Source organism: Tiliqua scincoides, chromosome 4 (genome assembly GCF_035046505.1).
Source record: "Tiliqua scincoides isolate rTilSci1 chromosome 4, rTilSci1.hap2, whole genome shotgun sequence".
NCBI lineage: Eukaryota > Metazoa > Chordata > Lepidosauria > Squamata > Scincidae > Tiliqua > Tiliqua scincoides.
In genome coordinates this window covers 115,320,037-115,342,224 of record NC_089824.1, presented here as the reverse complement: position 1 = coordinate 115,342,224, position 22,188 = coordinate 115,320,037, and the positions used below count along the sequence as shown (strand labels likewise).

At 43.3% G+C, this 22,188-nt stretch overlaps 1 protein-coding gene across 1 annotated transcript in view; it reads right to left on the bottom strand.

The window, feature by feature from the left end:
* Positions 1–295: 295 nt before the first annotated feature.
* Positions 296–22,188, bottom strand: part of KIAA1614 (KIAA1614 ortholog) — a 45,425-nt gene continuing 23,532 nt past the window's right edge. Inside the window, exons 6-10 of the mRNA XM_066625851.1 lie at positions 20,392–20,575; positions 11,012–11,288; positions 9,090–9,217; positions 8,072–8,256; positions 296–612 (exon numbers count right to left, since the gene is read on the bottom strand). Of these exons, the coding sequence (XP_066481948.1) occupies positions 419–612; positions 8,072–8,256; positions 9,090–9,217; positions 11,012–11,288; positions 20,392–20,575 (968 nt within the window). The 3' untranslated portion in view covers positions 296–418. The remainder of the gene's footprint in view (positions 613–8,071; positions 8,257–9,089; positions 9,218–11,011; positions 11,289–20,391; positions 20,576–22,188) is intronic.

The window sequence follows — 22,188 nt, the reverse complement described above, 5'->3', positions numbered from 1 at the left end:
AGGAGCCATCATGTAGTCACCCGGCCTACCATATTGAGCACATGAAGATGATCCAGCATCTTTCAAGTTTAAAAAGAAGAAAGTGAGGGGGAGGATTTAGGGTGGGCAATATGACTCTCTAACCACAAGTTTGTTAAGTTTTGTTCCTGTCACTTTATAGCATATGTATAAAGTCTGTCAGTGCCAGTGTTTCCTGCTAATTCCAGTTCTCTGGCCATGGAGAGAAAAAGACACCCATGTTGTCTGCCAAATTTTTACATAAATATTTAGCACACACCAGATTGTGCTGCAACATAACCTGTGGAGCTGGGCTGCACCACCACCCACATCAGGCCCAACAGGCACCAGAGGCTCCTTGCAGTGCACGGTGAAGGCTTCATGTTCAAGCGATCCCCTGCAGGTGTCCTGCACCCCTTTCTCATGACCGAACAGGCCTGTGCCTCAGCACTCGAATTGAGAGGGTGTCTACCCACGACAGTAATTCATTGATGTGAGCCAGGCCCAGCCCAGCAACCTTGGCACCATTCACCTCCAGGATCTCGTCCCCCACTCCTAGGAGCCCAGCGTAGAGTTTAGTTGTGCCAGCATCTGCCAGCTCCTGGACATAGATGCCTGCCAAGAAACATAAACCAGTAAGTAACATTCTGTGATAGCCATACAGATAACTTCCACCTAGTTCAATTCCTAAAGCAACACATTGCTCCCTCTCATGTCCCTATTGGTCTCAACTGAACCTGGTTTGGGTATGCAAAGCAGTCCTACAACCAGACATTTTGGGCAAATCATGTTAACACACACAAGAAGGAACATACCAGTAAGCTAAGTCCATTTCAAGTCAATACATAATTGACAGTACTGTAAAAAGATACATAGTAATTTTAAGTTTCAAGCACCAACCAATTAACACTCAAGGACTTAAGTTGAATTTTGCCTGCACATTTTCCCTTACCTGCCCTGTGTAAAAGGGAGAGTGACATAGTCTGCTTTAAATCAAAATCTGAAAATTCACAAAGGAGCCTAGAATATCCCAGTGGGTACGGAGCTAGTTCCTGCAGCTACATTCCGGGTACAAGTTAGTGCTCCTGAAATGGGAGGCCCTGTTCAGAACGTAAGTGGAGAGTTTGTCTTATAATAAGGCTCTGGATGTTGTGTTGCAAAGCAAGTAATAATCATTGTTAAAGGAGATTGAGCAGTTCTCTGCTTATGTTCTCTGCACACCTATTCCAGCACCCATGCTTTGCTCACAAGCAAGGCATGTGCAAGAAGGATTACTGCCTCCGTGAAATTATTTTCTGCACACATTTCAGTGAATCCTAATTAGGACACCCCATTACCTGGAGCCTCTTTACATTTCCACTGTCTACCTGGCTGAACCTTAAGGCACACAAGAAACGCAAAAGACAACTCCAGATGGTAGACCTTGACATTAGAACCACAATTCCAAGTGTTCACTGAAGTACTGTGAGCCAGCTGGATCACAAACTGATGTCAAGAGGTTGCAACCCTTCCATGGAGCTACCTTCCCACATCTCTCACCAGCAAGGTGTCTGCATCACCTCCAGCAATGCCTTGATGAATATGTCTGCATTCATCCACTCGCTCTCATTCTCTCCCGGCTAGACTGGGATGGGAGTGAGTAATTGTGTAACCTGTGCAGTATTTTCAAACTAAGGAACTCACCATTGGCAAGATGCTGCCTTGATGTTTCCTTTGTTTCCCCCTCCTGCTTTCAGAAGGTATTACCAACATTGACACAGCTCATTTATGAAGTCCAAAATCTCAAATCTCATCAACACTAAAGACACATTTGCACTAACAATAATGACAGAGCTGCTTACGAGGTAAGAGTCCATAAGAGATTCCTATGAATGCATGCTTATCTGAAAGTTTGGAAGAGAGTCCTTTCACCTGCCTCTGCTGTTCCCTCTTCACAACAAATAATTTGCAGCAGAATCTAGATTCCCACCCTTGTCACCTGCAATGGTAGACTTCATGGCTGCCCACAACACTCAGACCCCTGGGAAATGGGCCTGCCTCCTGGCATACTTGAAAGGTGGGGCAAACATTTGCATTGACACCAAGATGACACTGTACATGTGGGCTTTTCCCTGCTGAAGACAACCTCAGAAAAACAGCATGAATAATGGAAAAGACAGGACTACCAAAGAACTGTCAATTACTTCAGTCTTGTTTTTGGCCGATTCAGATTCCCAATTGTTTCTGCTACTTCTCTTACCTTCACTGCAAATTTGCTACTCAAAGAATCAAAGATGAATCCAAGGGTTCATCAAGCTTCAGAGATGCCCACTACTGACAGAGCTCCATGGTGATCAGGTACCTGTGGTGAGCCAGCATGGGTCCAGGCTAGTATACAGGCTCGATTCCATTCTCTGAGGTTGGAATGACAGGGCATCCAACCCCTGTGTCTCACGGGGATGCTTGTGCAGAAGAATCAGAAAATGGTAGTAGGGTGTAGCTAACCCTTCCTCTGCCATCTAGTTTTCCATGGCAAACTCCCTCCCCCAAGTGGCATTCAAGACCAGAAGCCCACTTGAAAGAAAAATGACATTCAGAGAAGCAACAGCAGATATGGGAATTAGACATCTCACCACTTGCCAGCTCTGCCCTGAAAATTCCTTCAGTCCTGCATTAAGGTTGAGTGACCACTGCTTTTAGGAAACGTGTTCTGCGATATATTTCCTGTATCTTCTATGTAATTGTTATATTTCCGTTGTATAAGTACACTTCTTCACCTGAAACATTGGGCTTCTCTTCACCTCCTCCCTGCCCCATGGAGCAATATTGGATTTGCACACTCAAAGTTCACACCCCAACAAGCCCATTGTCATAAATTGTACCTGTGCACTTGTTGTGGTGGGGTGTCACCACGTAAGTGTCAAGAGCCCACCAGTTTGGGACAGGGTTACTTCTTACTCAGAAACAGGGTACAATACTGTCTCCACAATTTCTCTTCTATCTTCCATAAAATTAGCAGACACCTTATTTAAGTGAAAGCTGAGAATTAGACTGGATCTCCCTCCCCCTCAGCTGCCCTACTAAAATTGGTGCAATGCACTTGAATAGACCTGTGGGAGGTAGGAACCTTGAGATGAAATAGTATTGCAGTGCAAGAGATCCTATGATCATGTAATAGTCCTAGGTTTAGACTAAGTTAAAGACATTTAGTAAAAAAACACAAAAAGGCAAATGGAACAAGTGCATCAGTACAAAAGATTCGTTTTCAGAGAAAACATGCATTCTAAAGAGGAGCAGGACAAAAATCAGCATTTTGTTCAGAGACATTTCAGGAATATTTTGTCTCTAATGACACAGAAATTTCCGGGAGGGGGCAGGAGAACCAGCAGGAATTGGAAGCATCAGTTTCAACATACTCCAACTCATTTAGGAAACCTCCTGGGATGAAGATTGTGCCTGAGAAGTCCAGTGCATTGAAGTGAAAACATTAAGTTCCTGGAACCCAAGAGCTCAAGGCCAAGACAAACACTTGTCATCTCAGTCATAAAGCGGCAACTTTCTCCAAAGCCTGCCTGGGAAAAGAACCTGGGAACATTTGTGTTCAATTATTCCTGCCATTCTTCACTTCAGAAGAAGCCTAGCCTAAAAATAGTCTTGCAGTGGAATTCTAGCACAACAAGGTCTTTGGGTGCATTCCAGAATCTGCCTTTCTAATGGTGTGCAATGCTGTAAGGTGGATGATCCTAAAATGGGGTGTGTCTTGAGGATTATGGGAGCCTCTTGATGGCGCCTACCTGCTGAGAAGAGGTGGGGAATACTTACAATGTCTTTGCTTAATCCATGATCAAGATACTTTCAGCCAGACCTTCCATGAAAAACAATCAGAACAAAGCTGCATTTCAAATACTGGCTTGTCAGTTCCAAAATCAGACCAAAACTTAGTTAAATTTCTCTGACTATGAGTTTGGTGTGATGTCTGACTGGGAAGGCAGCAGCCAAGACACAGTACTTCAGGACCCAGGAGTGGATCATCAGCTTCTGAGACAGAGGTAGAGCTCAGAGTTAGTTGGCAACCTTCAGTCTCGAAAGACTATGGTATCACGCTCTGAATGGTGGTTCTGGAACAGCGTCTAGTGTGGCTGAAAAGGCTGATTTGGGAGTGACAATCCCTTCCACACTGGGAGCAAGTGCAGTCTGTCCCTGGTCTGTCTCCCTGGCTATGGGCCTTCCTTCTTTGCCTCTTTGCCTCAGTCTGTTGGCCAAGTGTCTCTTCAAACTGGAAGAGGCCATGCTGCACAGCCTGCCTCCAAGCGGGCCGCTCAGAGGCCAGGGTTTCCCACCTGCTGAGGTCCACTCCTAAGGCCTTCAGATCTCTCTTGCAGATGTCCTTGTATTGTAGCTGTTGTCTACCTGTAGGGCGCTTTCCCTGCATGAGTTCTCCATAGAGGAGAGCCTTTGGGATCCAGCCACCATCCATTCTCACGACATGACCAAGCCAACGCAGGCGTCTCTGTTTCAGCAGTGCATACATGCTAGGGATTCCAGCTCGTTCCAGGACAGTGTTGTTTGGAACTTTGTCCTGCAAGGTGATACCGAGGATGCGCCGGAGGCAGCGCTTGTGGAAAGCATTCAGTTTCCTCACAGGAAACTCACAGCCAAGACATAGTACTTCAGGACCTAGGAGTGGATCTTCAACTTCTGAGGCAGAGCTCACAGGAGCTCACAGGACACACATATTTCTAAGAGTGAGGGGTCCATCTGGTGCAAAATTGTGTTCCTCCATGGGATGTGCATGTGCAAAATTAAAGTGAGGCTGAAGAGAGGTAAGGCAATGCATTGCAGAAGCAAAGATGCCATAACAGGGGAGAGGAGTAACATCTCATTGTTGCTCAGAACTTCAGGAAGCTTGACTTTGGAAGCTTGAATAGGTAGGATTAGCATCACTGGGCAGTTGCCAAGGGCCCACTGCTGACCCATGAAACCACCTCTGTGTGGTGGGGCAAAGCGACCCAGGTAAGATGGGGCCAATAGAGAGCAGTTTGTCAAAGCCACCCAATTAAGGATTGGGCCAGGTAGGATATTGATTTAGGGGCCACCAGGCTGAGTTGCATACCCTCAGTGCCAGTGAACTATCAGAGGGTGCATAGGTGATGCTATGGAGGTTCCAGTACAGCACCTGGCCCTCAAATCTCCCCCCCCCCCAAACCTGGCACCAACACTGTCACCCTGAAATAAGCCCTGTCCATGGGATCAGGAGTACTAAAGGACCCATTCCAATCTATTGTTGTTTAGCAATTTTCTGGCTAGAGTTGCTGTTTTCACGAGTTCCTTCCTTTGGCTAGAACCTGTGGTGATCTGCAAAGGTCCCAAATTCAGGAACTGCTGCAAACTTGAAGTCTTAAACTTGGCAAAGCAAGTTAGACAACTCTTGCTCTACAGTAGATAAGCAAAGCAGCAGATTCCCTCTTCTATATGGCCCCCCCCCCAAAATAAGAGGATACAGGAATCAGGGGTGGAGCAATCAGTTTAGAACAGATCCAAAGCACTTGGAATCCCACTGAGAAGGCCCCACCAACCAATCCTGACACACAGGAAATCCTGGAATGCATCTGATTCAGGAGCCACAGAATCCAAGGATGCAAGCAGACATATGCTCTTCAAGAGATCAGCCATTGTGGTGGCAAACTTCCTATGTTATATATAGATGAACAGTTTCCCTTTCAGTACTGAGTTTAGTGAGAACCAGTTCTTCTGCCGATCTGCAGCAGAAACAACACTATGCTCAACACTGTTTTACTAGTGCCTGCTGATGTCACAGACTCACCTCTTGCCCCTTGGAGGAGTCTGTGAATCAGTTTTAAATGACTTTTCTTTCCATCACATGTTCATATACTACAGTATTTCTTTCAAGCTTCTACTCCAATATAGTACTGTTGTGAGATTGGGATTTGACGCTGTGAATGAACATGGCACTAGAGCCAGGCCCTGAGGCACTGTGTAGCTTGTTTACCTGGAGTGTACAAAAAAGGGTTAATGGCCCCCAAACCCCTTGTTTAGGAACCTTCCTTGGGGCCCTCAAGTACACCCACTAGAGAGAAGGGCATAAGGCCTTGATAAGGGGATAAGTATGATTGGGGAAGAGTGCTTATGCACACTACGGTTTGGCCTGCCACAGACTGGAATGGAAGCCAAGAGGAAGAGCTGGCACCTAATATGCTAACATGGAGACAATGCTTACAGGAGGCATGTGCTATGAAACTATACAGTGCTCAAACCTGTGTATTTGTACATAAAGCAAATATTAGAAGGATACTTCTGTCTACGTCTTCAGTACTCTCTCCTCCAAAAGAAGCCCTGACCTGGATTGTGCTGCAGCTCCTGGAACTTCTCACTGCTTGGAAAAGTGGGGCACAAGCACATTACAGTAACTTGGAAAGTTTCACAGCAGACCAGTGTGCACTAGTAAGGGATTAGGGGAGATTGACTTGCCTCTTGCTATCTAGGGAGAAACTTTTGAAAACAGAAACAGAGATGAGAGATCAAAGTGTTTGCAGAACAAAGAGCGCTTCGCCTTTGAGGACTGGAAAATAAGACAAGCACAGAATTGCAAGGTACATCTGTCCACCCTCTTAGCTTCATAGAGAGGCCCAGTTGGGGATGACTGAGAGGGAGACCAAGAATCACTATAGGAGACAAAGATCTGTTGTCTGACTGACTTTTCAGGTGCTAGTTGCCTTTACAAAAGACATAAAAGCAGTATCTTGGATGCACAACTTACATGATGAAAAATGGTGTGGGGAAAGGATTAAGCCCTCCTCCCTCAGTGCCACAGTCCCAATCCAACTCACTTCCACTTTGCTTCCACCAACTCACTCTATAGCTAGTTTACAAAAAAGAGAAACTTAAAAAAAAGGCAATCCAGTCAAGGATCTCCAATGTCTTGTCTAGTTAGGCCTTCATACCCTTTGCTCTTTGCAGAAGTGGGGGTGGGGAGAAGATAGTCCATAAAGATCTGTGCCACCTTCCCCAGTACCCACTTTGGGGGGGAAAACACACTCCGGAAACCAACATTGTTGCTCCTATAGTACTCTAATTCAGTGATTAGTGCTGGCCAGACCGAGCATCCCATCTGCAGGGCCAGACCATCCATGAAACTGACTCACACAGTAACCTCAGGCAGCAATTGGTAGGGGATGCCCACCTTTGTCTGCCCACTTAACTCTCTGCAGGAAGAGCAGTGGAGAAGAGAGTGGTAGGCTAAGAGCATGTCCTCTCCTCCACATTTCTGCCCCATCCCCCTGTCCTTTTATAAGTTCAGAGAGTGGGATGAGCTGACTCATTCCTATGTAAGGCAGGGGATTAGCATTTGGCTCTGGGAGGACTTGGGGCCTGCCCTACCCTTTTAAGCAGCAAATGCAAGGATGGCCTAGAGCAGTGCTTCCTACAGGGGAGGTGGGAGCACTGTAAGTGTGTGCATGGGAGGGGGAAGGCAGCAATGCAATCCCCAGAATTGTGCTGCTGCTGGGGGGGGGGGAGAGTTTTTTCCCCCAACTTTCCAGATGGAGTGCCAGCCTCTAGCCCCAGAGTGCAGACACCTCTGCAGAGATCCCCAAACCTCTGTAATAGCAAAAAAAAACTAGGTTGAAAGCAACTTCCTGTTCTCGATTGAAAACCAGTATTTTTTACTATTACAGAGACTTGGGGATCTCTGCAGAGGTGTCTGCATTCTGGGACCAGAGTCTGGCACTCAATCTGGAAAGTTGGGAACCATTGGCCGATGAGATTTTCTGTGATTTCTTCCTGGAGTATTCTCACATTTTACATTGCAAAGCTGCTTACCTCATTCTTTAATCAGCCAAGACACAGCAGTGCAAATGATAGTGACATGACCAGTGACAGCAGTTTGACCAAGTAGAATTAAGCCCCCATCTTGAAAAATTGGCCAGTTAAAAATCAGAAAAAATTTACTTTAAAAAAAGTACTGTAAAGCTATCTTGCAAGAAAGTAAACTGCCATTGCTGCTCCCTGAGATGTTGCAACAACTATTTTACTTCTTGGTTCATTCCAAGGAATTCACTACAGAGAACCAGCATACCTGTATCAGGACGGCCATTTCCTGATGAGACACGGAATCCAAAGGTGCCCCATGGGGGACGCTGCAGCTCCAGCTGGCTTGTTCCATCTGGGAAAACTTCCACCACGCGCCCAACAGTTCTCATCAAGTTAGGGGAGCCAATGTCCTCCACGCTGAGGGAACGCCGTGGCTGGGCCCCCAATTTCCTGAAATGAATGATCTAGAGTAGAAACCAACATTCTGGTGCATGCAAAAAGAAAGGATTTCACCCAAGGTGAAGCCTGAGTTCAAGGAGGTTACAATTCCACATGACTACCACTGTCTCACCAATCATGAAATCTAGCTTCCATGCCTCAGTTTCTAATGTGAGCAAACTTTCTAGCCCTTAAAATTATCAGAAGTGAAAAGGAGATAGCAGCATCCAAAAGTAATTTGGGTGCTGGGGGCATCCAAAAGTAATTTGGGTGCTGGGGGGAAGGCAAACCTTCAAACCATACCCGCTTCTTTGAGAAACTGGAGTCCTACTGTGTTCAATAGTGCTTACTTCCAAGGTAAGATTGCTTTACTCACTTTATCTCTTGCAATCCCTTTCTATTTCAATACTACTTCTTACCTCTTACATCACTGCCAATCATGCAAGAATCATTCCTGCATCTGAATAATTTATCTCTTATGACTTAGCCATTTTAGGCTAAGGACCTTTTTAATATTTTAACTCTCATACTACAACAAGTAGTATCAGTTTTTAAATAGCAAAGTGCACTGGTGGAAGGATTCCACCAAGGAATCAAGGAAGGATTGGGTTTGTGCTATTGTGCTGACTGCAGAGAAAGCCAGCCACAGAAACACACACCCATTCACAACTAATATATTACTTGTGCATTTTTGTCGTTTAAATGTAAGGAATGACAAAACTACTCCAATCTTACAAGACCTATATATAAGTAGCAGCCATTCACAATATTTCAGAAGAAGAAACTGAGAAAAATATGAGGGACAGGCCCACAAAGATTACCATTCTTGACCTCCTGGTCTTTACCTGTTAGGAACAGCCTCATCAGTCTTTGGCTCTTCTAGCAAGTAGAGGCTGGATCTGTCAGTCTTGCCCAGTAAGGAATGCAGATTTTGAACAGAAGAGGCTTTTCTTGGTTGGCAAAACGGTGACACCTAGTGGGATAATGAAAGTACTGAAAATCAGAGCAAGGATTTAAAAAGCTAACTGCAGCCTTCTGCTACAAGGATACAGTGGGGAGAAGGGAAAGGACAACAATCAGTATTGTAAATATCTAGTAACTAGAAGGCTCTAGAGAGAGCAATACATGTACTGCTTGTACCTTCAAGTTGGGCCTGCTTTTGTTAAATTTAAAATGTTTTTAAACTTCTAGCTCACCCTTACTATGGGAAGACTCCATAACAACTCCATTATGACAACATAGCCAAAGTTTGAAAATAAGTTATGTCCCCATGAAAATGTGCTTGCACAGTAATACTAATTTTATACATCTCTTACATCAAAGGGTGTGTACAGACCCAATCTTAAAACAGAAGCTGTAGTGAATTTTATTCCATGGATGAGCCAGCAACCTCATACCTTCAACAATGGAAATGATGAACAATACTGTATACAGGCATGCGTCACTTAACAACATCCCCCAAGGCTAAGTTCTGTTTTCTAACCCCATGGTGACCCCTCACCTGTCTCCCAATGGTATATGGGGCACTACTACTACTACTACTACTACTACTACTACTACTTCAGGGGTTGGCTTGTTCCACTGATGGGCTTGGATTCTCAGCCAGTACCTGACCCTGGGTATGCCTACTTTTTAGAGCACTTCATGAACATCTATTCACTCATCAATTTTATTTTAAAAACTGCAAAAACTGCTCTGGGAGGTGTAGAGGTGACAGCACAGGTACCACCAGCCAGTGCTATGCATAGCTTGTGCTGCAAACTTTGAGGTCAATTACTTCTGACACACCCAAATTGTGAGGTCAGATGGGCATTACCACAGGGTAAATGTTGGGTTATTTATTCCAGCTGAATGCCACAACAAAGTAATCCAAGCATAAGTCCTAGGTTTCACATTTTGAACAGCTGCTCCAATTTCAAGTTTTCCAGCCCACTAGCCTTAAACTTGAATGATAAAATGGGATTCACTTTGCTTTCATACCTCATCATACATCTTTACTGAAACATCTTAATTCTCTACCTCAGTGATTCTCAAACTGTGGGTTGGGACCCACTAGGTGGCTCACGTGGCAATTTCAGATGGGTCCCCCTTCATTTCAATATTTTATTTTTAATATAATAGACTTGATGCTACCATAGTATGCGGGAAATGTCTGGGGAAATGTTATAGACCTGTACTTTTAACAATAATAGTAAATGGGACATACTCCTGGGTAAGTGTGGGTAGGATTGCAGCCTAGGATTGTTAAAAATTTTCCTGCTTGGTGATGTCACTTCTGGTAATGAAGTGAGCCCTGACAGATTCTCATTCTAAAAAGTGGGTCCCAGTGCTAAATGTGTGAGAACCACTGCTCTATCTGAATGGTTTGAGGTATCAGAGCATCATTTCCACACCACCTGTCTTTCAAGGAATTCCTGCTTATCTGCCACAGAACCACAGCTTATTGCAGAAATTCTGGGTTACCTAGCACACAGTTTATTTGGGGCACTGGCCAGTACAGTCGGCCTTTATTACCTTATGTTAATAGACCATGACTTAGAACACTCCCAGTATACTCTATCTGGCTATAGATTGTAAGGGAGGGGAAGACAGGCAGGCAAATAGTCTTTCAAGGAGAACCTGCCTACCTATAACCAATAATCTCACTGAGGGACCCCATACTACTAAAAAACAAAGTTTAAGGGTCACTGCCCTTCACAAACTAGCTCTTGCTGCCTATTGAAGACCTAGACCTATGACACCTAGAAGATAAATTCTTTGGACTCACAAGCCGCAAGGACTGCAGAGAAGGCGCTTTCTTCATTTTGGGGGAGCTGGTAGTGCCTAGAGATTCATTTTGGGGGAGGTCTTCAGTGGGCATTGCTGCTCCTTGTTCTGTGGCACAAATCTGCTCCATGCTGTAGCAGCGGAACCTGCCTAGTCTCTGCTTGGTGCTCTGACTCAAGGTGGTGAAGAATTTCTTTAACCCTGATGTGGATGAGGTGGTGCCCCCTTTCTTGGCAGATTGCTTCTTCTTTGGCTCAGAGTAGATTTCTAAGGGTTTGCTAGAAGATAAAAGAATCCAGTCAAGACACTCAGCATCCAAGATCACTCCCAGCTTTATTTGCCATATCATAACTGAATGAGAGCAACAAATGAGGGAATGTCTTAAAGGGTATTCCAAGATTTCAAAGTCATATGACTGGGAGCTTCCCTCATCTGGTGCTTACTTATCCCCTCCGCCACTGGATCTGGCACCAGGAGGCCAGTGTGCATCCTCATGCCAGCCTAGCCAGCTTACAAGTTGTTGTGAATGTGCTTCACAGCACTTTTGTGACACTCATAGACTGGTGCAGGAGAATTCTGCCAGCCAGTCCAGAGATCTGGACTGTGCTCTTAATGTGGAAGCAACTCTAATTGAAAGGTTAACCAATCCTGCTTGCTAGACCTGCATTATTTATTATCATAATGTATGCTACACTTTTCTATATATATGATATGCACTCAAGACTGGGGGGTGCATGTAGGTATCTACCCTTATTGTTATACATGCAAACATGCTGAGTATTGTTACTGCTCACTTGGAACTGAGAATCCTGAAATGAATGATCCTACATTTGCTTGTCAGTAGAACAAGAAGGGGCAAACAAAGAACATGCTGGATTGATACCATCATATAGAATCTCCAACAATTGAAAGCTGTGCTTGACAGAGTAAGCATGCAAAGCTCTCACATATAAAGTTACCAAGGGTTAGACCAGTGGCGTACCTAGGAGAGGGGGCAGCCTCAGATGCAACTGGGAACTGTGCCAAGAGTGGCTGCAGGAGCGTTAACCACTCTGTATGGTTTCCTGCTGGTGGAAGGGGCAGCGCTCAGATCAGCATGGAACCACGCAGAGTGGCTGCGCTTCTGCAGCCACTCTCAGCATGGTTCTTGGTCGCGTCTGAGGCCGCCCCCTCTTCTTCCCTTTAACTAAAGGGGAGGGGAGGGGGCGGCCCTCAGGGTGGCAGGAAGCAGCAAGCACGTCCTCTAATTTTGGAGGAGACGCGTGCCACTTCTCCAGCTCCGACGGAGCCTTTTGTGCCGCTTTTGTGATGGAGCGTTTTGTGCTGCACGAAAGGCTCTATCAGAGCACTTTGGGTCACTGGAAGCGGCACCCCGGAGGAAAGCGCTGTCTGCCTCCTGGAAGCAGCACTTGCCGGTCCTGGGCACCGCTTCCAGCAGCCCCAATGGAGCCTTTCGCGCTGCTCAGAAGCGGTGAGAAAGGCTCAGTTGGAGCCTGTGCTGCCTCCTCCCTTCCCCTTTTTTCAAACAGAGGAGGCAGCATGCAGAAGTAATTGTGGTGATGATATCACCGCAATTACTTCTGGGTCAGGGGTGGCAAAGGCGGCCCTGGGCGCGGGAAAGCTAGGACTGCCATTGGGCTGGACACAACTGAATGGTTAAACACAAATTCGCTTATGACACATAGCCTCAGCCTTCGTGGAGTTAATTGGCCAAGATACCAATCCCAAAATGCCTTCCATTACCCAGCATCCATTTTATAAAATTTCCATAGGGGAAACCATGTCAGAGTTAGTCTTGCAGCAAAAGCAAAGAGTCTCAAGTGCACATTAAAGCCTAACAAATTACTTGCAACAAAAGTGTCTGCTTTGTCTTTTCATTTATGGAAATTCTCTTACATACGCAGAGTGAGTGCTGGGGTGAGGAGACAGTCTTGCTTGTACTGTGTATATTTTGCTTCTCAATTCAATAATTGCTTAAGATTGTAGTGCCAGCTTGCAACTACCAGATGTGCCAAGTTACAGATATTAGCTTATTTTGACCTTTTATTTTCTACAATTGCTCATTTTTCTTAGATCTAGGGTACTCAAAATGGGGCATTTTGACACCCCTGCCCAAGATTCTCAGCCCCTGGTCCCTTAAGGGACAGGGAAAGGGGGAAGGCAAACTTCCGAGGAATTTGAGAATCTGTCTTAGATGCTCATCCCTCTGTGTTTCATTCATAAAAATAACTTTCTGGATTTCAGAATTCCAGACTGCTGCAATACCACAGGCTTAAAACAACCCCAGGTGCCTATAAGCTCTGAGCATTCCTGATTCAAAAGAAGCAAGTATAAAGGAGGTTGAAAATATCTATGCTCAGAAAAACACTGCCCCCCTTTTACTTGGCAGGTGGATGCGCTTTATATTTGAGACATGATTCAGACAAGTAGTTTTAAGTCAGAATGCACAAGACATTGTGTAAAAGGTGTTGGATAAAGCATCTCCTCCAGTGAATGGTTCCCTGACACCATTAAAAAAATGGTGGTGTGTATTCAAGTTTGGTGCAAAGAGGAACAGCTTGTCCTTCACCACCAAACATGTCCTTAAAAAAAACAAAAAAAAACTTGACCAGATGTTCTCTTTAGCACTGGGATTGCTCAGCAGGGGAAGCAGAGTCACAAAATTAAACAGTAAAAGTAGTTAACAAAACTACACTTACATAATTTGGAGTTACTAAGAGCTATAACACTCACTGGATTGCAGATAGAACTATGACTAAATTTCAAGGCGAATTTGGAGGTTCCCACTTGGGCAAAGTATCTCAGAGTTTTCAAATACAATTCAAAGGGTTTTGATTAGTGAAATTTTTCACTGAAGTTTGGCTCAAGGTTAGTAAGTATTCATGGCATTCAAGTTTCACACAGCAATTATACAACAGCAAGCTATATGGTATCTGCGGGAAGATGGTTTGCATTTACCCACATCCCAAAAGATACATCTTAAATACTCAAGAGTACTATTTCTCCCACAGAAATGCAAACTCATGGAAAATCTGTGCAATAATGAGAAACAGATGTGCATTTATTGCACAAATCCTGCAAAAGTGATAAACAGATCATTTTCTAAGGAGATGTGCGTATCTGAAATTTCTCCTGTATCCCAAAAGAGGAAATGAAAATATATAAGGTGATCCATGAACAGTAAACCTCCTGATATTCCCTTGTGCATGTCTTCGCTTTGAACTAGGTGCATGCATTTGTTGTGCTCACATTATTTGTACACAAACTCTTTTTTAAAATATGGGAACACACACCTTGCAAGGGGCATTTGAAACCTTAAAAGAAGATTCTTCTAGATCTCCCCTTTAGACTGCTTTGAGGGAAACTTGAGTGTTAATAAGGCAGCAACAAGCTTATTTCATGGTAAATATTTCTATGTTTAATAGTGTACTAACCAACCTTCCTCACTTGCCTAGGTAATCTCATCAAATATTTTGTGATCAAAATCACAAGGGAATAAGGACTCCTAATATGCAAACACCAATCCTTTGCAAAGTTCTGTACAGAGAACTTTCCATGCAGAAGCTCTGTAGGCATTTCCCCCATGTTGTGGGAACCTGACTGTTTATAATAAGTCTCTCTCATACACATTGGACCTTGTACACTGAACTGCACCATGGTTATTGCTAGAAACACACAGAGGAAGTTCTCAACCTGATCCTAGGTTGTAGACTCAAGTACAGCACCACAGAACATAGCACTACTAAGATGATTTCCAGAATAAGAGATTTCCAGAATAACATAAGCAAAGACTACAGAACCTTACCCCAAGGAACTTATAATGAATTAAACAACAGTAGGAGATGAAGGAAAGTAACAATGATACAGGCAAGAACATGATATGAATGAAGCAAATGCAGTTTTATTGATCGCAAATGTTTATACCTCAAATTACCACTATTAAAATAACGTTCAATGCAGCAAAGGTTACATTTAGAGTCCACTTCAGTTGTAGAACGAAGGCTATGAGGTTAAACCATAAGAAAATGTGACTTTGAAGAGATATTTGCAGGGGGAGGAGGAAGAAAGGCAAGTCCAACACAATACTGGCATTCCATTCCTTTCATTTATATGAGACAAATTAAAGGGTTGTACTTGGAGGAACCTGTCCCTTGTGTCCCTAGCCACTGAAGACAGAGACTCCTTCCTGCTGCATAGCAAGTTACCTCCTCATCTGTCTGGTCTCATCCTGAATTCTGTTGCTTGGCCACCCAGAAGGGCAATGGAATGTAGGCATTTATTAGGGACAAAGTCGCACTTGTGTTCCATGGCATTTACTCTTAGTCAGATGTGCACAGGATTTTGTGGCCTCATTGTACATAAAACTTCTGCTAAAGATTCCAAGAACAAAAGGCTTCCCAGGCTTTTCTGCTCTTCCTTCACAGTTCCCCTTCTGCTTCCCATAGCTCCCCTGCCTTCCAACTGCAAACACTCCATGAGACCTGCTTCACTTACATTTTTATGACCCTTTGCAGTAACAGTTTGCAGGGTGGCACTGATTAGCAAGGTATGGAATACTTTGCACCTAGTCAGATTTGATTTACCAGGTCAGTTAATTAGTTAACAGTCATTGAATTGCATATATGACTTATCTGATAGAAAGTGGCTGCCTTGGCTCTAAAATTTGACTGTAACCTAAACTGTAGTTATTTCATAATGGAGAAAAAACAACAGTATGCCATTACAGCATTTTAAGTATAATCCCAGCTTAAGACAGAAGAGGCTTAATTGATGCTGACTGAGATGTGTCACCATAGTAACAACTTTTGGGGATTTTTCCAGGAAGAGGGTCATGGAGAGAGAGAGAGAGAGAGAGAGAGAGAGAGAGAGAGAGAGAGAGAGAGAGAGAGAGAGAGGAGCCAGAGGGCAAAGGCAGCAGGAAAGGCTCACTACTGGCTGGCAGCATCAACATGGCTGTGCTAGCTGTCAGTGAGACTGAAAAGCCAAGGCTGAGAAAGCAGAGGGTGGCTGTGATGAGGGCTGCAGAGCCAGCTGGATCTGGGTCAAGTCCAGGCAGCATCACAGAGCAAGAAGAGGAGGTGGTGATAGAAAGCATAACACCAGGAACCCTTAGCTCTCATCACACAGGAAGAGCTGAGCATTTGCATCCCATTTTCCAGCTTCTGCAGCCACATTGGCATCACAGGTGCAACACTGAGAGACAACAAAGACAAGAGCATTGAACATGAATCAGGAGTTCTTCAGTTCAAATCTTTGCTTGGCCACTGAACTTGGGCAAGTTTCTCGCACCTTTACCTACCTCATAGAGATGTTTTAAGGATAAAATGGTCCCATTTCATGTACTTTAGAGCAGTGGTTCTCAATCCTTTTAGCACCTTGACCCACTTTTTAGAATGTTGGGACCCACCTGAAGTGATGTCATTAACCTGGAAGTGATGTCATGGCCAGAAGCGACATCAATTTTGGCTTTAAACCTAAGCTGTAAACAGCCAAAGGTCCCATTACACAGTGCTTGTGTTGTTACTTTGCATAGCTCGGAATTCAAGCATTCCAGCTCAGAAGTCAAAGAAAAATGCAGACTTGGATCTGTCTCCAACCACACAGTCCTTCCCGCTTTGCAGTATCCATCTTCCCACCTATTAAGGGCAAAGCACGATGCCTCTCTCTGCCCTGCCCAGTGTACCGTATTTTCAATAGTGGCTGAGCTAGGTGCAACACAACCCACCTAAAATTGGCTTGCCCAAAATTGGCCACCTAATAGTTCCCAACCCACAGTTCAAGAAACACTGCTTTAGAGTAATGAAGGTGCAGTATAAAGCACCCAGTGGAATGCCTAATGAATATTCTGTTTGAATATGGGTATGTCACCTGCAGGATTCTGGGGGGCAGTGAATTGTCCAGACACCTGACACGCCTTACTTGCCCTATGTGGTGCCTGTAGGAGATTTGGGAGGAAGGACATTACACAGGGACACATGTTCCACCTCTGTCATCAAAGACACAGCATCTGAACAAAGGCTGCTGAACTCTGAACAGTGGGTAACTATTGCTGATGAGCATTCTATCACACTCACAAAAAGACAGGTATAGTGAACTCTTAGTGAACTCTATTCACTAAGTCCCTGATATTTCAGAAGATGCATACAATAGTGAAACTATAAGTATTTTTTTTTAAACCTGAACTGCCTCTGTTCCTATGGGTTCATTGATAACAACAAACTGGTTAGGTAGTGGAATTTACCATAAGAAAAGTGTCTTCTGCTGATTGCTCTGCTTGCTAGAACTCCCACCCCCATTTCAAACATATTCATCAATGCCAAAGCATTCAAAAACCTCTACAACCATCATTGTGTCACAGAAAATGACTTCTGAGTTTTAAAAAAATGTTCCTTTTAAAAGAACAAGTTTCTAGTCATGGTTGCAGAAGCAAACTGTGCAGTTCAGCATTTCTCAAACTATAGGCTGAAACTCATGACCTGATTTTTGGTGGGTCATGGGCCTGCCATGACCAGGATGCTGCAGGACAGTATGGCATATGACCCGGAAGTTGCCTTGCGGTTATGCTGTTGCAAGGTCCAAAAAGCAAGACTCAGTAGTCAAGGGTGATCACTTGCAAGCTTTTATTTCGTTGCTAGCAACGGGTATCTCATGGGACTACTGTCCAAAGCATTGAGAGCAAGTATCAGTGTTAACCAGACCCTTTATAACATTCTGGGTTCTTTGTTTGAAGATCTGAACTTTCCACTGGCTGAAGTCTGACATCATAGATGGGGCTAATCTTAATAGGCTGTAGATAGCCTTGGAGACACTTGATAGGTGAGCTTCAAGTTACAGGTTTCCAAATAAGGTAAAATTAAACAATTAAACATATTGAATCACAAAGTTATCAAGAACAAGCAGGGGATGCTATAACATTATTTTATCCAGGACAGTCCCTCTTAGCAGAACTTCAAACCCATTTCTTGGCATACATTCCCTTCAGACTCTTAGGATGGCGTTGCTTGAGCCACCTCTCTTATCTCTCCTGCCTTCCTTCCTGTTTTTAGCAAAACACTGGGGCTCTCTGCCAACCTCTGCGAGGCAAGGTCCTTTAAACTTCCTTTTAACAGTTTTACTCTATGTCTTAATTCTATTTGTGACCAGTTACTTTGAGTACATTGGTACTGAGGGATCTATAGTGGCGTATATCCTTGCTAGAAGTTACCTCTTCCCTTTTAGTGGTTGCCTAGCATCTTGAGCTAAGGCTTCAGCCAGCTTCTTGTGATTTTTCATATATTTTAACATAAAACAAGTCAAACTTTCACTGCATCACATTTTCTTTTTAAGAAATCCTTCTCCCACTTACCTTCAAACAAGTTACTCAGACATTACATGCCAGGCAAACTGCTTGAAGCAACCCTGCACCAACCCCCTCTAAGCATTCATTTCTCCATTTCAGTTGCAATTCAAACAAAGACTGATTCTCAAGGATGTTCTTAGTTATCTAATTAAATGTATTCTTTTCTAAATTCATCTCTTGCAGGTGTCTGCGGATAGCTAGCTAGATGCTATATCAGTCTGCCAAGAAACCTTGCCAATTGATAAGCCAGCAGCTAAAACTTACTTCTAATGACTACAATTGCTGCATATACGTGTTTTCTCAGCTTGTGATATCTTGGCTGGCCGTATACTTCTGCCAAGATGTAGCCTATCTTTGCTTTAGATACAACTCCCTTTTCCAAATTCCAAAGTGTATCACAGCCTTTGAAGCCCAAAGTCTCAGCTTCTGTGAAAACAGCTTCCAAAATGAGTCTTTCAAGCAGCTTTTCTGTGAGACTAACTATGATTTTTAGATGAAAACAGCTTTCACTATTCTATGTGCCTTTCATGCTCTAGCAGTGTGGCTTTTAAGCTTTTTGCCCCAATGGGTGGCATATTACCCTGGTGATTCTGTCACCTTCCATCAATGCTAGTGCACGACCCACTTCACTGGCCAAGTTGCACCCCAAACCACTTTGCAGCTTCCTGGTCCTAAAATCAAGTTGTGACCCACTGGTGGGTCATAACTCAAAGTTTGAGAAACACGGTGCAACACAGCCAATAATGCAGGCTGAGGTCTGGCACAACCCGAGAGTAACATCTGAGACTAGGTGGATTGCAAAAGTAAGGAGTCTGAGAACCACTACTGTAGTTTCTGGTAGATCAGAGTTTTTTGCTATGATCCCAGTCTCTGTCTCTTTGAAGACATTTTCTCCCCCAACTATGCTACATTCTTTTCACGAATACCAGTGGTGGTAGGATATTGTACCAAGCATATAAATTACATACAAGGAAATGATTAATTCATTAATTTATTCAAATCACAAACTAACCAGAAAAAAAATTACCTGGACTTCTCACTTCAGTTGCCAGAAAAGTGAGAGTAACAGCCCCTTGTCTAGCCATTTGTATGAATAGTGGATAATAGTTTTTTTTTTCCCCACTATGTTCTGTCCCCAGAAGCCTTCCTAAGCCACTGGGCACCATCTATAGACTTGGTCTAAACTCTGTTTTCAGAAGAATTCTACCTCCAGGCCTCTGTCAGACTACCATTTAAAAAGCTGGCATTACTGTAGCCAGGAATACAACAGTGGTAGAACAATCAGAAATTCATATTAAAACTAAATATTTGCAGTTCAATATGTTTAAATTGAGGTACTGTGTTAATAAAATAAAATTTAAAAAGAAAGGTCTATTCTCTTTTGATCTCAATTACTTCTCACATATTGGCCAGTACACTGGATGCAACCAAACTTCTTTTTCTTACTGATACTTTGAGTAAGATATACTGTCTGCACATTTTTTTAATCTTCCTATAAGTTCAAAAGTTAGTGGCTTTTGTTACTTTTATGTTAAAGTTGAAGATTTAGGAACAACAACAACAACAGTATTTATATACCGCTTTTCAACAAAAAGTTCACAAAGCGGAAATGAACCTGAAGTAACTTTGAAAAGAACCAAGCCCCTAAGGCCTTCAGGGAATATGGTCCTGCACATTGGTCACTGGCTGTTTTTTTAAACCAAGGGACCAGCGTTCCCTTTATGTATTTCATCCAATTTATAACCTGCCCTGGCTCAGGGAAGTTAAGCAAAAAAAATATGCTGCCAATTCAAATGATTCAACCCCATTTTGTCAAAACTCTTATCACCAAAAGCCAATATATTCTAGAAGACATTTAAAAGTTGGGTGTTTGGCAATTCTTCACAGGAAGGAAAATTCCAGAACTGAGGAGCATCAACCAATGCCTCCTTTCTTTGAATTGTTATGATCCAGACACCAAAAATTGAGGATGAGCCCTCCTGGCCAGACCCTGCTCTTTGAGCCCCAGTTGCTTCCTGATGACACGTGACGCATTTACTCACCATTGAACTGTGGTTGTTGGAACCAGCTTTTCCTTCTGTCCCTCTGCTGTTGGCCCTTCCCTACTGAGAGACTGAACGGAAGTGGTGAAGTTGGTCTCTTCGGTTGTCAGGGAACTACTGATGGCACTGGAACTGATGAAATTGGGAGTAACAGGGGGAACACCACACGAGGAGGATGAAGGACCTATTATGACAACACAGACACTTCTAATTGCTGCTTTTAGAACAGCATTGGGGTGGACTTCCACCATCAGCTAATGTGACAGGATGTAACTGATAACTGCCGTCTAAACACAAAAGCTTTTGTGCTTTTCAACATGGAAGATTAAGAAACAGACCACTAGGGCAGTGGTTCTCAAACGTTTTAGCACCAGGACCTACTTTTTAGAATGAGAGCCTATTGGGACCCACCGGAAGTGATCCCATTAACCTGGAAGTGATGTCATGGCCGAAAGTGACATCAACAAGCAGGAAAATTTTTAATGTCCCCCATACAACAAAATCAAATAAATTAATAAATTAAAAGTTTACAATATGTTTAAAAATCCATTTAAAATAAAGATCCACCCTCCTAACCCTCCCAAGTAGTTTCTGATCTGTTTAAAAAAATTCCCCAAACATCCCAAAGGCTGCAATTCTATCTACACTTACCCAGGAGTAAACCTCACTAACTACCATTGTTAAAAGCATATACATTGTAGCCTCCTAAAAGTACCGATCTGTAATATTTCCCCATATGCAGTCACATACCATGGTAGCATCAAGTCCAATATATTAAAAATAAAATACACATTGAAATGAATGTGAAATTGAACCCACCTGAAACTGGCTCGCAACCCACAGCTTGAGAAACACTGCACTAAGGAATAATAAACTTTTATGATCCTGAGACTTGAAATTTCAGCTACATACAAATAAACTTAGGTGACTCCAAACTGCCCCAAACCAGTTCCTTTTCCTCAACACTTATCTTCCTGCAGTAGCGATGGGAAGGGTGCAAAAGAGAGGACTGCTCCTTGGACCTTAGTAAGGATGCAGAAATCCTGACTAGTTATAATTCTGAGGTATCTTTATATGGGGAACTTTGCATTAGGTTTATGGCTAATGGAAGCTTAAGAAACATCTTTTCCCTTCATTACTTGCCCCTGGTGCCCCCCCCCCCCCCACTGCTGCACGAAGGGAAGAACTAGAAGAGTTAGGCAGGGGTAGGAAATAGGCTACAGAGATCATTTGGCATGGACTTATTTTTCTGAGCTTTTCCAGAAGACACCCAGAAAAAACCCAAGCTTTTCAGAATATTATCTGCAAAACCTAAGAATGAATAAGCCCATAGTGAATAAAGGTTGAGAAGTTCTCTCTTCTCTATTATAGTGGATTCTGTCACATTTGGTCATAATTATATCATAACTGTCCTTAAAACTTGGAAAAGAGAGAAATACACCCCCAAAACCCTCATTTTTTAGTTTTGATGCAGCCTTTAAAAGGTACTACTATGCTTTAATACATTTCCATTAGCCCTGGAAAACCAAACCATTGGTTTTTACATACTTAAAAGAAAAAAATCACACATACATAACTTCAATTTTTGTTTTTGCTGGTACTGCATTAAAATCTATAGTTTAACATTAAAACAGTCATTTATATTTTTCTATAGCCAAATCCAATCATCTTTGACTATCCCACAGGTATACAGATCGGGACAATATTCTGTGTCTTTTTTATTTTTAAAAAATAACTTTCTAGCCCTGATGGTTGTAGCAGTAAGTTTAGAAATTCCCAGGTAGTACATAGTACCTA